A 16,106-nucleotide genomic window follows, 5' to 3' on the forward strand; every position below is an offset into this window, starting at 1 on the left:
AGTCTCGCGTTTATAACAATGTTAGGTGTTGACACATTTTGGTTTGAATCCAAATAAATTAAACTACATGAATGACTTGATCAGGAGTCCAAGGTATTTTAAACACTAACTAAAACATGCCACATAGACACCTAACCTATTTTATAGGAACAGGACACCATAATGGATCCTTGAGTCTTAAAAAAATTCAAAGATCCATACCAATTGGGATTTATTATGTAATTTGTTAAATTCGTAAACTCATAACAAATTATATTATAAACTTGTTCACATTTTCATATAGGATGAACAAATCTAATAATTTAACATTGAGTCGTGATTTTCTAATGCCTCCTCTGACACACACACACATGGAATGGGTTAGAATCATAGACTTTTTTCCCTTGGAATACACAACTGTACATCCCCATAAATATGTATATGTACAATTGTGAATCCTAAGAAAAAGAATCTATGATTCTAACACATGCCACGTCAGGGGTCGTGTGTTAAGGGGCGTCAGGAAATTAAGGGTGTCAATGGGTACCCATTTACTCGGAACCGAAATCAAAAACCCCAATTCCGGTTCCCTTTTTATTGGAATCAATTAGAGTCGGGTCTAATATGGAACTGAACCGATAGGAACCAGAACCATTAGGTTCTATCCAATGGGTATCCGCGAGTACCCAGAACCGATTTATTTTTACATTATACATAATTCAAGGTAATCCTATATTTTAAAATTAGCATATACGATATAAAGTTCTTCAAATTTCATATAAACTAAATATTTGAGCTTAAGATGAGTCATTTCTTTTAAAATTTATTACTTGTAAAGGAAATAAATTTTAATATTTGAAGATAAAAGTCATTAAATCATCATTATAGTGGATCAAATTTTTATTAAGTTGATACTTTGCAAATAATATGTTATTTTTTAGAAGGAATTTTTTATTATAATGATTTTGAAATAATTTTTCTCATTCGATTCTTGAGAATCAGAACAGACAAGTACCCGTGATTTTTAATGGTTTCGGTTCCGGTTCCACTTATTTTAAAATTGGAACTAGAACCGACAAGAATTAGAATCGATAAAATATAAAAGTTATGATTCCAAATATCATAAGAACTGAACCGGAACCGACCTATTGACACCCCTACAGAAAATAATTATTCTCTAACATTATATACTTACACTAGAAATGTGCGTGCCATGCATATTGTACCTGTCATGTGTGGCACAAGTAAGGAGAAATGGAAACCACAAAGCTCCCTCAGGTGGGCGCCTCAGCACAAGCACCTAAGATGTATAGTACGTCAAGCTAGCATTGAAAATTTGCATCTGAGGAAGGCCCACGCGGCTTCCCCTACATAAACCACTAAGTATGGCGAGTGGCCAAAACACGTCTACAGCTAAGAAGTGAGAATATATAGATAACTGCATTATTCCTCTATTTTACTTTTTCTTGCTTCCTTGATGTAGACGCCTACATTGACATATCAGTGCAATTGTGTTTGTTTTCGATACTCAAGTCCCTTGATTCTTCTTTTACTTGTCTTTTCTTCCTCCCAAGTCCTAGTCTTATTTGATTACTAAGACATTGTTCATATATCTGTCAGACAAGATATGATACTAGGGTTGGATGCCACTTTTGCCAACTCAAAATCCCAAACTTTTGGATTATTATTTTATCATCATCAGATCTCTTTTAACAAGCTTAGAAGGTTTCACATTTCAGAGAATTTTATGTCGTGGGTTTTTCATTACTAACCAAGTATTATTTTAAATAAAAAATTTCAACACTCACAATTACTAGAAGTAAGTGTAACTGTTGTAGGAATGGGACACCGTTCAGGATCACGACTCTATTTGGGTCAAGATCCAGAACAGTCTCATTCCTCTAGACCATTCTTGATCGCGACTCTTTTTGAATCTGGATCTAGAACAGTGTTTCGTTCCTATATCATAGCAACGGTGTCTATGTGGTCTCTTTTGGTAGGAGGTACATAACTTTCTCATGTAACTCGTTGTGTTCGATATGCTAGTACCGAATCTCTTTGTAGGTGTCATTTGAACATTGCAAAAATAATTTGGTAGAGTATGACATACCAAACCAAAAATTTCACACAAAATTTCTCATATAAATAATTTTAAATCTATTGAACTTTGAGGTGGTAGGGTAAAAAAGATAAGTATGATCGAAGCTTCAAACCCTCATTGATAATTTTTTTAAGTGCAAAGAAATAGAATAAGCAAAAAAAAGAATAAGAGAGAGAGAGAGAGAGAGAGAGGAGGAGGAGGTTCAGAAGGTTCTTGGGTGTGTTTAGAGAATACAACAAAAAAAATCTGAATAAACGTCTATCAAGAGAAAATTAATTTTTTTAGATGTACAAATAGTAAGTGGGTACAATGAGCATTTTAGATCATGTGTGCAAATAGCACCACCATATTCTTTTAGGCCTTCATTTCTTCATTTCTTTATATAAACCTATTTTTTATTAGATTAGTAACTTGTATTAGAGGGAATTGAACCCAAGTCTTTAGTATCATCGTTGTTAGATCTCCTTCTCTCATTCTAATAAACGGGTCTTCTTAACGTGTGCCCTAATGGTACAAGTTAAAACGCAATAACTACACTTTTGAAATGGAATTTTGTAAGGAAAATACCTTTAAATTTTTTTTATCAAAATACCCTTAAATGCTTATTCCCAAGATATAATAATGGCATACGTTAACAAAACCGCTAATAAATACACATCAGCTGACAAGAAACATTGGAAACAATAATCTTATTCGGCCAAAGATTCAGGAAAATTTTGTTTAATAAACTACGTTGGAAAGTGAGCCGTTCATTCAATTTGAACTCTAGACGCTCGTATTTAGAATTTCAGATAGTTGGCGCCGCGTGGCACTTTCGGTGTGACTTTCTAGAATGGAAAACCTTGGGAAGGAAAGGACTAGTTTCACAAGTGGATACAATTGCCAATACAAGTCTGGTCAAAGTTAGTGTTTTTTTAGGTAATTTGAAGCCACATTATGAATTGTAGATATTTTAATAAATATGTCATTTGATTGCATCCTTTTCTCTTTGGTAGGCCACATAGCCCAAAATTTCACAAAAAATGGAGGGCAAGTGGTGAGTTTTTTTTTTCCCACTATGAAGAAAAGTTGTGAGGTGAGTATGCCTTAAAAATTCAAAAACATTTCAAAATAATTCGAAAGATTCAATCTCAATGTTTTATAATAATATCAACTGAAATCAAAATATTAAGTTATGAATTAACTTTTGAATCATATCCATGGTAACATTATTTATTTTTTTCCTTTTACTTTAGAAGAACAAAGTGTTGTGTATGTGAATACTTTTGTGAAGCTCACTTAATAAGTTGATCAAACACTTATTGAGTATTTCACCAAACATCTTGTATTTCATATTTTCCAAGACTTTGTTTGATAATGACAATGAAAGATAACCTAACTAATTGTAGTAAATGCAAAGAAAATAAATAATCACACAAAGAAAGAGTAATAATACAATATCCACAACACGAGAATTTACATGATTCACCCAAAAGTTATGTCCACAGAGGTATGAATGTTGAAACTCAATTTCATTAGGAAGAAAACGGGACAAATCGATACCAGGAAACATACCTCTATTACTTAGCTTCACCTTCTTCTAGATCTCAATCTTCCTAAATCTTTTCTCTCTTGGATTTCTTTCTTTCTACTCTCTTTTTTAGAAAAGTTTTCAATTTGAAATTAGACTTCTTACAATAAAAGAAAACAAAATCCATTTTAAAAGCACCACATAAGTGGGTCACTTACATAAGGTACAAGTTCAACCCAATTACTTTAGATCAACTAAAAAATACACACATTTAGACCGGGCCTAATTGTTTTTTAACCATACTTCAACATAAAGAAAGTCAATAAATTAATCAAGGGCACACACTAACAAATCCATTAATCACACGATACGAAAAATAAATGGTAATATATATAAGGTTGGGATCCATTGACTCCTAAGAATAACTCATGAAAAAAACATACGATCCCAACCCTTTAAACACAAAATCCAATGATTGAGATTTATAAGTATTTTGGGATTTATGTGTGTATTTTTTAATAGATCCAAAGATAAATCTCAACCCATTCCAAAACTTCTAACCCCATCAAAAGTGGTTTACAAGTTGAAAAATTGGATCATCGATTTTTACCGTTGATTTGTAAACGAATTTTAATAGGGTTAGAAGTTTCAGATTGGGTTGATTTTATATGTATATTTGAGTATATTTGTTCAGGGTATTGCTCTTTAACAAACTTCCCCATTTGACGGCATACATGTGCATATTTACGATATTAGACATAAAATTACTTGTATAAACATACATATATAACGAAAAAAAGACATAGTATTGAAAGCGCCCTCGATCCGCAGGGTGCGCGGATCGCTTTTGACTCTTGAGATTTGGGAGTCGCCACCTAGTTATTACAGTCTAGGAACCGAACTTCGACTCTAAAAGGCAAATAAACTAATCTACGAAAGAAAAATATGGGTCCGGGGATCACGTTAGGGGGTTGGAAGGTGTTAGGCACCAATCCCGCCCGGCAAACTCCGGTCTCTACTAATTCCCAAATAAATTACATCGTTAAAAGACCTAAGTAATAATATAAAAAAATTAAGAAATTTATACCTTTCCGAAGACAACGTTCTCGTTCCCTCATATTTGATAAAACTGCTCCTTGTACCGTACTCCTTACTTCGTTCTGTCTCCGGATCTGATTTCGGATCTCCGAGCAAGGTATTTCTTCCTTAGATATGGATTCTTTGAATTTATTATGGATTTTGGAGTTTTTTTGAAGGGCTTCTAAGTGTTTTTCAAGCTAAAATCGAAGTATGGGTGTTAGGTAAGGAGTTGGGACTTCAAAATTAGGGTTTATGGGAGGCTTTTTAACTTACTTCTCTTAGGGTTTATGATTTTTTACGAAAATAGGGTGTGAGGACCCCTATTTATAGATTTTTTTAAGGGTTTGTTTAGATAGAATTAGTGTTTAATTAGAATTCTTTTAGTTAGAGTTATATTTTAGTTAGAATTATTTTTGGTAGAGTTGTATTTTAATTAGAATTGTTTTAGGTAGAGTTATATTTTAATTAGAATTCTATTAAATAGAGTTATTATTTAATTAGAACTCTATTAGGATTTTGACTTTTGGTCTTATTGGTTGACTTTAAGATTTTGACTTTAGTCTTAATTGATTGACTTCAATATCTTGACTTTAGTCTTACTTAATCGACTTTAATTTTGACTTTAGTCTTACTTGATTGACTTTAATACCTTGACTTTGGTCTTGCTTGATTGACTTTAATTTTTTGGAGAACCCCCATCTATTATATCTTTAATTCTTTGAACCCCCAAATGGAGAGATCCTTGAATAAATATCTTGGCAACCCTTAACAATTTTGCCTGAAAGCATGATTGATCGGTTTTTTTAGTTTAAAATTTTAAATTAATTTTATTAATATTTTACTTTAATTATTTAATATTTTATTTATTAATTTCAAATTTTTTAATTATTAAAATTGTGAAATTATCGGTTTACCCCCGGAGAGGACTTTTCGCGTTTTAAGTCGATTTTTGATGTTCTAGGAAGTTTTAGAATCGATTTTTCGTAAGAAATTCAATGAAAATATTGATTTGTGTCATTTATGAAGTTTTTTGTGTGAAATGATCATGAACTTTATGAGGGGCATTTTCGTAATTTTATCGAATTCTGTGAAAATTGGCGAAATGATTTATTTGGTTTCGATTTGTTGTTTTATGTGTTGGAATGAGTTTTTCTAAGCGTAACGTAGGCTCTAGGGATATTTTAAGATTAGGGGTATTTTGGTAATTTGGTTATTTTTTAGTGATTTTTATCGTGAAGCTTCTTTTTGTCTGAAAAATGATGATTTCTAAGCTTTTGGGGTTATATTTTCCTAACGTAGCGTGGTTTCTACAGTTTTGTTAATTTGAGATACCTCATCCGGATTTCTGAAACATATCTGGTAACAAAATAAAGCATTGGAATAATCATCCATCATTAGGAACCGTTGCAATCAGGTTGACGAGTTGATTAATCAGGCGAGTGCAAAAATGGGGTGTCTACAAGTATTTTCCCTATAAATATGCGTAGTTGTGTATTCCAAGGAAATATATGGTTCCATACACATGCCACGTCCAAAGAGTAGAAGGGGAGTCAGAAAATCACGATTCTTGTTATTTTAAAAGTTGTGATAATTTGGTGCTCTTTTTTTTCAAATGCCCCCATCACAGAATCCTAGATCATTTGCCTCGAGATACAAAAGAAAAAGATTTATGGTTCTATCACTACCAAGTCAAGGAATATATGGGGGGCATTTGAAAAAAAGAGTGTCAAACTATCATTAGTCTTGGTTTAATGGTTTGTCACAATTAGCAATCGAATCATTCTAAATTGACTACATTCGACATTGAACTAATGTGGCAGTGTTTCAATAACCATAGATTTTCTTCCTCTAGATCGAAGGAAAACAAAAATCAATGGTTCTGGATATACTGCTACGACAGCAGTGTCGAGCGGAGTCAATTCAATATTTTTCTTAGAAAAAATATTCCTAAAAAAATCGGTTAATCCATATATGCCTAGCCCAATTTATTCAAAGATGACAAGGTTTCTTCTTCCATGCATACATGCAATTTACAATCGAACCAATAATAGTCTTTAGTGTCCACTATCATTCTTCAATTATGGAGGTAATCATAAATTCAGATAATAAGATGCATAGTTGACAATCGAGTACGCATTATCATAAATAAACTTGATGGAATTTGAAACCTGTCAACTCATTTGTGTTACATCCTATAACCATTTTAGGAAACAAATATAAATATAATTTTAAATTTTTAAAGGGTTGGGTTCCTTTGAATGAAATATAAAGATCTTGACTGTGTAAGTGTAAGCACAACATTCAAAGGTTGGGAATTATCTTTGAAATATGAATTATCAGGATTTGTAGTACATATAGAATCCCAATCGTTCGATGTTGTGCTTACATCTTCTGAGATCATATATTTTTTCTTGAGTCATATTTCTTGTGACCAATCCTTAAATCATATATTAAAAGAGTCATACTAGAATGATATCTAGATTGTACTAAGGGTGCAACTTGGTTCGGGTTGGTTCGGTTTGGAGTAAAATTAGAACCGAACCGACCAAGTTCGGCTCCATTATATTGGAACCAGAACCGAATCAACTTTGACTCGGTTGGTTCCATGGGTTGTAAAAAAAAAATTCATGGGTTGCCATTCCACACGCGTACCTCAGTCTTGTAAAAGAGAGAGAGATGAGCCGTCAGCTGCCAAAGTTGAAAGGCAACGCACAGCTAAACAATAAGCTTAATACTTAAAAAATGAATGTCAAACTATTAACCATATTAAAAAACTCATTTAGATTTCTTGGAAATAGCACGAGGAAAAGGAATTAGGTACCTCTAATTAGAGATCTAGCAATCTCATGCTCTGCAGCAATTTGAAGCGGAATTTGATATTTAAATGTAGGATCTTCATTCCTCCCTCTCTTGGACACAGAGGTAGAGTTTGTCTGAATACCATAGCTTATTATCGTAGCATTTCTTTTTTACAAAGTGCAATGCTCTAGGGTAGCATAGGATTACTGTATAGCCAAGCATCTACTTCGCTAGGGGTTCCAAACGATTTGACCTACACAACTCAAATACAGTCGTAGTTTTATGATCTTTTAGATATAACTATTCCAAAAGTAAACTCTAAAATACGAGATAAAAGACAATAAAAGCTAACCAAAGTGAGAAGTTTGAATTTACTAAAAAAATGTCCCTGTCTTTTTTTCTTATACTATTTTTTGTTTTTTTTAAATATGAAATGCACATTATGCTAACTCAGAGGTGTCCTTTAAAGCAAACTGTAAAACAAAAAATTCGATAAAAGCTAAAAGAAAATAGGGAAGTTTTCCCGAAAACCATCAATTGAGTCGAATAATAAACTTAATATTCTAAATATAACTTCTTTTAGAAGTAAAATTTTATATGTTTTTAGAATGGGAAAAAACCTAGAAATCATTGATATTTCAATTTTAGATTTTATTTTCAATCAAAATTACACTTGCACAGTCACAGCCCACAACTGCACGCTCGCACAATCACAGCCCACATCTGCACACTCGCACAGTCACAGCCGCAGCAGCACGCTCACTCACACAGCCTATAGCCGCTATCTCGCACACAATTGCAAGAGAGAGAGATGATCGTCGACCGCCGACCGCCAGAGTTGAGCCTGCAGCCACATGTTACCTGCAAGAGACGAGAGAGACAGAGAAGAGAGGGAAAGAACGAAAGTGTTTAGGATTTTGTAAATATTAAAAATACTAATATGGTACGATTTTCGGTTTAGTTCGATTATTTATAAAGTCTGAACCGAAAACTGAACCGAATCCATCGGTTCTTCAGTTTTTCAACCCGAAACCGAACCATTATCAATTTAAACCGAACCAAACCAATCCAAATTTCACAGTTTGGTTCGGTTCTCGGTTTGAACCGAATTAACTTGCAACCCAATCATTGTACTTCACATCACGAATCATATATGCTTTTTCACTCATATCTCGATGAAAAACATTTATGGTTCCTACACACTTCCATACCAGGAAAGTGTGATGTGAGGTACAATCTTGAAGTCACTTTGCATTATTTATATTAAAATACTAATGTTTTGTTTTTGTATATTAATCCTTTTGGCATGGGCAGATTTACAGTGAAGGTCATGATAACAATTGACAAGTAAGGATCTGCAAGAGAATGAGTTAGTGATCGATTCTTCAGTCACCCCAAGCAATCAACCAGAATTTCTTGAAGCAAAAGAGTTCCTTAACATCGACCATATACTTTTATTGAAATAGCCTTTGAATAACTCAATATAACTATCGGGGTCTAAAGGTGTCATGTCAAATTTCTCAGTAAACTTATAATATGAGAAACAAACAAAAAATACACTACCGCAAAGAAAATAATTGAGGCACTTGCCCCTCACAAGAAATTTCAAATCTACTTTATCGAGTTACTGTGACAAATAACAACATATAAATAAATCTGCCACTATTACCTCGTAAATTTTTTTTACACTCTTAATTGCCCCCACGTGGGTAAAATCCTTGGTCCGTCGGTGGCTTCTAGTGAATTATATTTAAACCAAGGGCATGAAGGTAAATTTATCAATTTGTCCCTGTATATTAAAAAGGGAATTACGAAATTGGTAGGTGAAGGGAAACTTTACAAGAAAAAGGATAAATTTAATAATAATAAAAAAAAAAAAAATCGCCTATGAATTATGAATGTCAAAAGGGTATGTCATCAATTTTAAATTGCAGGTGGATGTCTCAAAAATATTCATTAAAACTCGGAGGGGGTATGTTTAAATAAATATATATATATATATAATCAGTACAACAAATGGAATCTTTCGTGACTCGTGATCTTATCCACAGCATCATTCCAAAATCCACCCTTCTCATTTTAAAGAAATACGAGAATACCCCTGATTCATCCTGACCGTTCATTTCTTTTCCACTTTGCAACAACAGAAGATCTTTCTCACTTAATAGTCTCTCTTCTTTCTACGAGAGAATCAGTCCCTCATCTCCGTGATAACGGCCGTTTGAAACAGAGATTGCGCGGGAAAGTCTCTCTCTTGTGATGCCGTCCACTGTGAAATTAACGGTAATCGAAGCGACACCCACCAGTTTTGAAGAATTCGGTCAGGTGATAGAGGCTTCTCCAGATGGAGATGAGTTTGGGCCTCGAGATGCGCAATTAGACCTCAGTCGAGGGATTCCAAGGTACTCTCTGTGCTTTTTATTTACCCTGGTTATTATTGGATCGGGAATTGAACTAATAAGAAGTTGAGAACCAGGTATTAAGGGTATGTTTGGTAACAGTCTGAAGTTTAGTTTCTGTTTTTTGGAATCAGAAATCTGGTTTTGGAAAAGTTGTTTGTTTGCATTATTTAAAACTTCGGTTACAAATACAATTTTAAAACATAATGGTCATTTTGACAATATTACCCTTTTGTAATTCTAATAAATTGTTATGGGAAAAACATAATATGTTATGCATAATGAAACCATTCACACATTTAATTTCAATTTCTAATAAATCAAACACCCCAAAAGTATTGTTTTCAAATTGAATTCATACTTGAGAAATTATATTCCAACAAGGTAATACTCAAACAATAAACAATCATACATTTTCTAGTTGATTAGCAATCTGATCATGTCACAAACCAAACCATTGAACTTGTAGAACAAAAATTGAATGGTCAAACTCAAGATGATGAACAAGTTTGCCATGTGAAATTCGTTCATGTTGTATATTGCAAATCTTAAATTTAACAACTTTTGGCAAGTTAGCATATGATTGAAATTACATATATGAAACATATGATGTTAGAAGAAAAAAAGATGTCCATTAATGGATGAAAATGGTAGATCGAAGAAAGAGAGAGATTTTACTGTGTTAATTACGGAGTGAAAAAAATAGGGTTTTCGAACACAAAAAGAAAGAAAAGGGAGAGACCTTGACAGCATTTTTGTAGAAGAATGAGAGATAGGAGAGAAATGACGGGTAGAAAAGTTAAAAATAAGGGTTTTAGGGTTTGTATAAATAAAGGATAAGTGATAGAAATCAATGTTTTAAGGAGGGTATTTTAGGAATAAAAAACATATTCATAATTCAGAAGTTTCATCCAACGTCCCCCCATCGCTGAACTAAAACTTCTGAATTTTGGTTCTTAATTCTAAAATCTGAATCGAAACAAATAGCAATAGAGCTTTTGAAGTCTGAATTTTAAAGGTGGACCACCTCCATTCAGACTTCAAAAGTGTTACCAAATACACAGTAAATTTCTATCGAAAAAGCATTTTTCCTATCAATGGAAAGCATCTATGGTTCTGTACAGACATCCATGTCAATTAATAAATCTCGATGAAAACATCCATGGTTCATACCACGTACACACATCCATGTCAACAATGTATGAAACAATGTCAATTTCAATGTTATTTCTACATTTTCCTTTTTATTTAATTTAATATATTTTTTATGTTAGAGACATTGGCATTATGCATCACATTCACTTTACAATAATACCCTTGTTAATTATATTTTAGTGAAAAATACAAGATTGTGTTGATCTTTTACATAATAAATACACATTAGGAATAAGCATTTGAGGGCATTTTTGGTAAAAATGAAGTTTTTTAGGGTATTTTTTTTGTATAAAAATCAAAATTTCATATGCATTTATTGCACTTCAACATAGGGTACAAGCTAACAAGACCCATAAATACTAAAGGTATTGTAAACGGTGGATTTAAATGTCTTGTTTGCCGTAAATTAAATACTTTGAGAATCAATGTCAACATAATAAATGCATTTATCAAGGACAATGAATTTATTATGTAAAAGATTAATATACCTTTGTCTGTTTTACTAAAAGACAAAATGTACAAAGGTATTATTGAAAAGTGAATGTGGTGGAGAATGTTAATATCCCCGTGAAGTCTTGGACGTTAGTATTCCCCCTTTTTTATTAGTACCAAAGGCAAAGGATACTTGATTCGATTGGAATAGGAACTTGATAGTAAGAACAATTGAGAATTGAGATGAATATTTTGGTTTCTCTATCTGTCTTTGAGAGGATACAATCCAAGAGTTTGAATGTATAAGAGATTGTTTACAAATGAGTGATGATAATATACAACAACTACATATAAGGTAAAAATTACAACCGGTGGTTAAGGAATTGTTTCTCGTGTAGTGGTGTTAGACGTGTGTCTATAGGTGGAGTTAGTTTGAGCAATTGAATCATGTTAGACGTGTGTCTAATGTGATCTCCAATAGATAGGAAGATGGAAATGTTGTATTTGTAAAATTAAAACTTTGCATCACTTGAATATGTATGTTAATTCACAGAACACGAGGATCATGCATCATCAATCTATAGAAAAAGAAAATTAAAATTAAAGGTGCATACTTGTTAACCCCATCACATGGATGAGAAACTTTAAGAAGAAGACAATCTTCTTGTGTTTGATCTTCTATTTTCTTCTCTCTTAGAAGCAAATGACGATGGGATTTCGTAGATGCAGTTCGAGATAAAATAAGGACCAATACTCTAATTTATTTTCACATAATACAATGTATTAGGTGCATCAACCCTTGATGTCTTAATTAATGATCAAGTTCAGTGTATTAGGTCATATGGTACACTCATCACTAAAAATCTAACAGTTCATCTTATTTGATCAATTTAACTAAGAATAATGATTTTCTAACTAAAAAGTCTTCACTCGGTCAATACTCGGCTGATGTGTTATGGTCATGAAACCATAGATTGGTTTCCTCAGGATACACAAATGCAAATCCCCATAAAAGATGTGCATTTGTGTATCAGGTAACAGATCTACGGTGCTGTGTCTGTAACACATCAGCTGATTGTTGACCGAGTGAAGACTTTCTAGTTAGAATATCAGCACTCTTTAACTAAACATGTGATCTATGTAAGCCCACAAATAACAAAAAATTCTAACAGCTTCTGATTCGAGTTACATTGATACTCAAATCAGACCCAAACCATGACCAAAAGATCCAATGATCTGAACTGATACAATCTATCATTTTATAGATTCTAATGAAATTGAAGGATCCAAAAAAAAAAATGGTAGTAAGGATCGGACAATTGGGATCATCGGAATATACTTGGTGGTATGCCCAAGAAAGCTGATTTTGTAGTCAAATTATACGTAACGGGCAATGACTTAATGCTGGAAAATCGACCATTTTGTTACGGTGACAGGTTCTACATTATGCATCTGGAAGGTCGCCCGTTAAAGTTTTCTACAATCACTCATCATGCTAGTGTGACACAATGCCTTGGTTCCATTGGTGGTCAAACATGGTATCTTGGAGTTGCCAAGGCATCCATTGTGAATCCAAATAAAATTAATGGTGACATGGGCAGGAAAATTGTTCAATCAAAATGTGGGCATTCTTACGTGCCTCCTGTTCCTGATGATTTGCGTGTTTTCCGAATTTCGGGTACTAAATTTCTTAAGATGAACCTTGGGACATGGCATGCCGGACCTCTGTTCAAAGAGGATATGATGGATTTCTACAATTTAGAACTCAGCAATACCAATGTAAGCATCTCTTTCTTCCACCTGTTGTTAATCTTTTATCATGTTCACTGCTTCAACGTTAAATTATAAAAATAATCAGATTCGAAGAGTAGATCTACAAACATCCAAACATTCATTTGTAGGGTTGTACCCACATTAGGTTGGATCAAATTAGGACATTTCCCGCACTTAAAGTTAGTGTAATTGGATTAATTTGTTGCTTCCTTTTTGGCATTAAAAAACGTTATGATAATATGGAGAAAAAAAATGAAATAGCAAAGAGAACTCAAAATCGCACATAAAACACAAGGATTTACATGGTGTGACAGTGTGCCTACATCCACGGATCAGCTAAAAAATCCAATCACAATTTTCTTTCTAGTTTTACAGCCCTAGAGATCTCTAGCAAAAACAGTAGAGTAGAGAAAACGTATTTTATATCCCCAAAGATAGAAACCCCAAAAAATAAAAAACCACCAAGACCCTGAATCACACTTACTGTGGTTTTTGTCATCATGAAGGCGGGAACTTTGATTTCATTAAAGAAAATTCTGAGTTCCATCTCCCACTACATACGGAATTTTAGGCTTCTTGTTGCATGATTGTTTGGTTGTAGTTAAGGAACTGAGATCCTTTGAAGCAATTTAGGGTGTAATGTCGGACCGTTCAACTGTTTTGTGCATTAATCTCATTGTACAATGCCTTCAAGTACTCAAGCAATGGTACATTTAATGAAGTCCAGCTTGTCTATGGAAGTGATGGTTTCTTATGATACCATCTGTTTTAAGAAACTAGAGTTAATATTGCTTGTAAACAAAACTGCTGAAAGTCTGGCTCTTTGCTGATAAAATATTTGCCTTTTGAACTACGGAAGGCTATAATGGATGGCATCAAGCATAGATTCAATACATGACAAGCAACCATTGCTGGTTGAACCTCTTGAATTCTTCCTGATTTATCGGATATTGTCTCAATTTGAAGCTATTTCTATTATCATCGTTTGTATCATGGTTTGGCCCCATAATTAGTTCTTTGTCACATGATCAATTTGAACTCCTTTGTACCATGGTTCAACCCCATAGGCAATCTTTTTTGACTTCTTGATCAAACCACCCATTTCACTGCACCTATCCCAATTTTCCATCTCTTCCAAATGTTCAACGTGAACTTTTAATTGCATAGCAACTTTAACGCCATGGGTTCAAGTCCAGCTTACCCATCAAAAAAATATATATTATTGAGTTTTTGAACGCAAGTTGTTCCCTAGACCTCTGGGTCGAGGGCATGTCTAGTTGAAAGTCAAGCATCGCATCAATGGAAAAAACCAACAAACGTTGAGTGCAGTGGACAAGGCATACCTCCAAAAAGGGAGAGGTCTTGAGTTCAATCCCCCTCATTGGCCACCCACAGGGATTTATCCTGCTTACCTGGTATGTGTGGTTTGTGGGGTATTGCATGTACCCAGGGGATTTGGACGAGATATGATGCTCTAGGAGACTAGTTGCCTCGCCCCTGCTTGCCAGGTTTACGGGTTCAGAAGCCCCATCATAAAAAATAAAAAAAATGCATTTAAGAAACAAATCAGTCCATTCTAAGTGAAATGTTTGCAACCCCCTCTCACCCCCTTTTTTCCCTTTTATAATTTGATTTTGATAGATGTGGCATGGATCAAACCAATGAATTTATGTTTGGTTGTGACAGTGTGAACACCTTTTAGTCGACCCACAAAGTCAGGCTCTGCTACATCTTCGGGGTAGCGATCTTCCCATATAAAGCTCTGGGTGCTTGTTTCAACCTCTATAATGCCTTTTTTTTAGCCAAAAGGTGGCCAAGCCCTGTCTACAAAACCCTCCAGCTGCACCATATATCAATTTTTGTCGAGGTCACATGTGCATATTTACGTGCGTAGACATAAAATTACTCATATAAATGTATACAAACATACATAATTGAGGAAAAAAGCAGAGTATTTTCACTGATCTCTCATGTTACTAAATGTAACGCTACTTAAAGGCTTTTTTATCACAAGGTCTTTGACTCAGACTTTTTCATATGTTCTAGGTTTACTGTGTTTTTTGAGGAAACCTTTACATGTTTACACAAGTACACATCATGCATGCATACACATATCTGATTCCAAATATTGATGAAAGTTAAAGATAAACTGTTTTTATCTGTAGGTGGTGGATCACACAACCCATAACTTCAGCAAAGAAGATGAAGTGGTCTTTTCATTTGACGGCTAGGTGTGTGTCTCCCTCAACATTTTGTGTCTTGTTTAAAAGGTTGTTTGAATATTATTGGCCTAAACCAAATGATGTTACCGCATAACCCAAGACAGTGATTGAAATCTTTGCATAACATGTTATAAAAAATAAAAAATCTTAGTTGTTCGTTTAACCAAAAAGCATGATCATTTGGGAAAGGAAATACGATTTAATAGAGGTTATGATCCTAATCCAGTAGATTATTTGTTAGGGAACCTCTTTCTTTCTTCTTGTTCTTTTGTATTTTCTCAGAAAAATTAGACGCTTTAGCAAATATGTATGCTCAGCATATTTTTCATGTAAAGTTTCTTTTGTGGCCTAAGACATGATGATGAAATTTTGTTATAAATGTTTTAGGTTTTCTTTCCAGTTTAGTGACAGCAAGAGTTTTTCCCAAAGAATTCTGTATTTGGGTTTCATGTTCTATTGGAAATTGGGTGTAACCATATAATAAGTCAGAAACCATGTCAAAGGAGAGACGAACAGAGATCGGCCTAGTCGCATAAGTATTGTCTCAGGTGTTACAATTTGAATTGTTATATAGTTTAAACCATGTCAAACATAGTTAAACTAATGGGGTTGTTTTGAACATGTTTTGGACCAAACACAACATTTTGCATAGTGTG

The 16,106-nt window shown here is 33.8% G+C and overlaps 1 protein-coding gene across 3 annotated transcripts; it reads left to right on the forward strand.

Annotated features, from left to right (window-relative positions):
• The first annotated feature begins 9,541 nt into the window (after positions 1-9,541).
• LOC147399849 (uncharacterized) lies at positions 9,542-15,849 on the forward strand. Of its 3 annotated transcripts, none has more exons than XM_086445378.1 (4): positions 9,542-9,871; positions 12,892-13,234; positions 14,915-14,966; positions 15,394-15,841. In XM_086445378.1, exons 1-4 carry the CDS (start codon positions 9,729-9,731, stop codon positions 15,414-15,416), a joined length of 561 nt encoding a protein of 186 aa, XP_086301504.1. In that variant the 5' UTR covers positions 9,542-9,728; the 3' UTR covers positions 15,417-15,841. The 3 variants fall into 3 exon arrangements, with proteins under 3 accessions (XP_086301504.1, XP_086301506.1, XP_086301505.1); XM_086445380.1 differs by lacking the exon at positions 14,915-14,966 and adding an exon at positions 14,085-14,142 and having other exon boundaries at positions 9,543-9,871; positions 15,394-15,849; XM_086445379.1 differs by lacking the exon at positions 14,915-14,966 and having other exon boundaries at positions 9,550-9,871; positions 15,394-15,816.
• Positions 15,850-16,106: the final 257 nt, after the last annotated feature.

This window comes from Akebia trifoliata, chromosome 6, assembly GCF_017979445.1.
Source record: "Akebia trifoliata isolate Shusen 1 chromosome 6, ASM1797944v1, whole genome shotgun sequence".
In the NCBI taxonomy this organism is placed as follows: domain Eukaryota; kingdom Viridiplantae; phylum Streptophyta; class Magnoliopsida; order Ranunculales; family Lardizabalaceae; genus Akebia; species Akebia trifoliata.

Excerpts from the sequence above, each read along its gene's own strand:
- LOC147399849 (XM_086445378.1), top strand. The coding sequence starts at position 9,729 with ATGCCGTCCACTGTGAAATTAACGGTAATCGAAGCGACACCCACCAGT. Across the intron at positions 9,872-12,891 it reads CTCAGTCGAGGGATTCCAAG|GTTCTACATTATGCATCTGG; the intron begins GTACTCTCTGTG and ends TTACGGTGACAG. Across the intron at positions 14,967-15,393 it reads GGCTCTGCTACATCTTCGGG|GTGGTGGATCACACAACCCA; the intron begins GTAGCGATCTTC and ends TTTTATCTGTAG.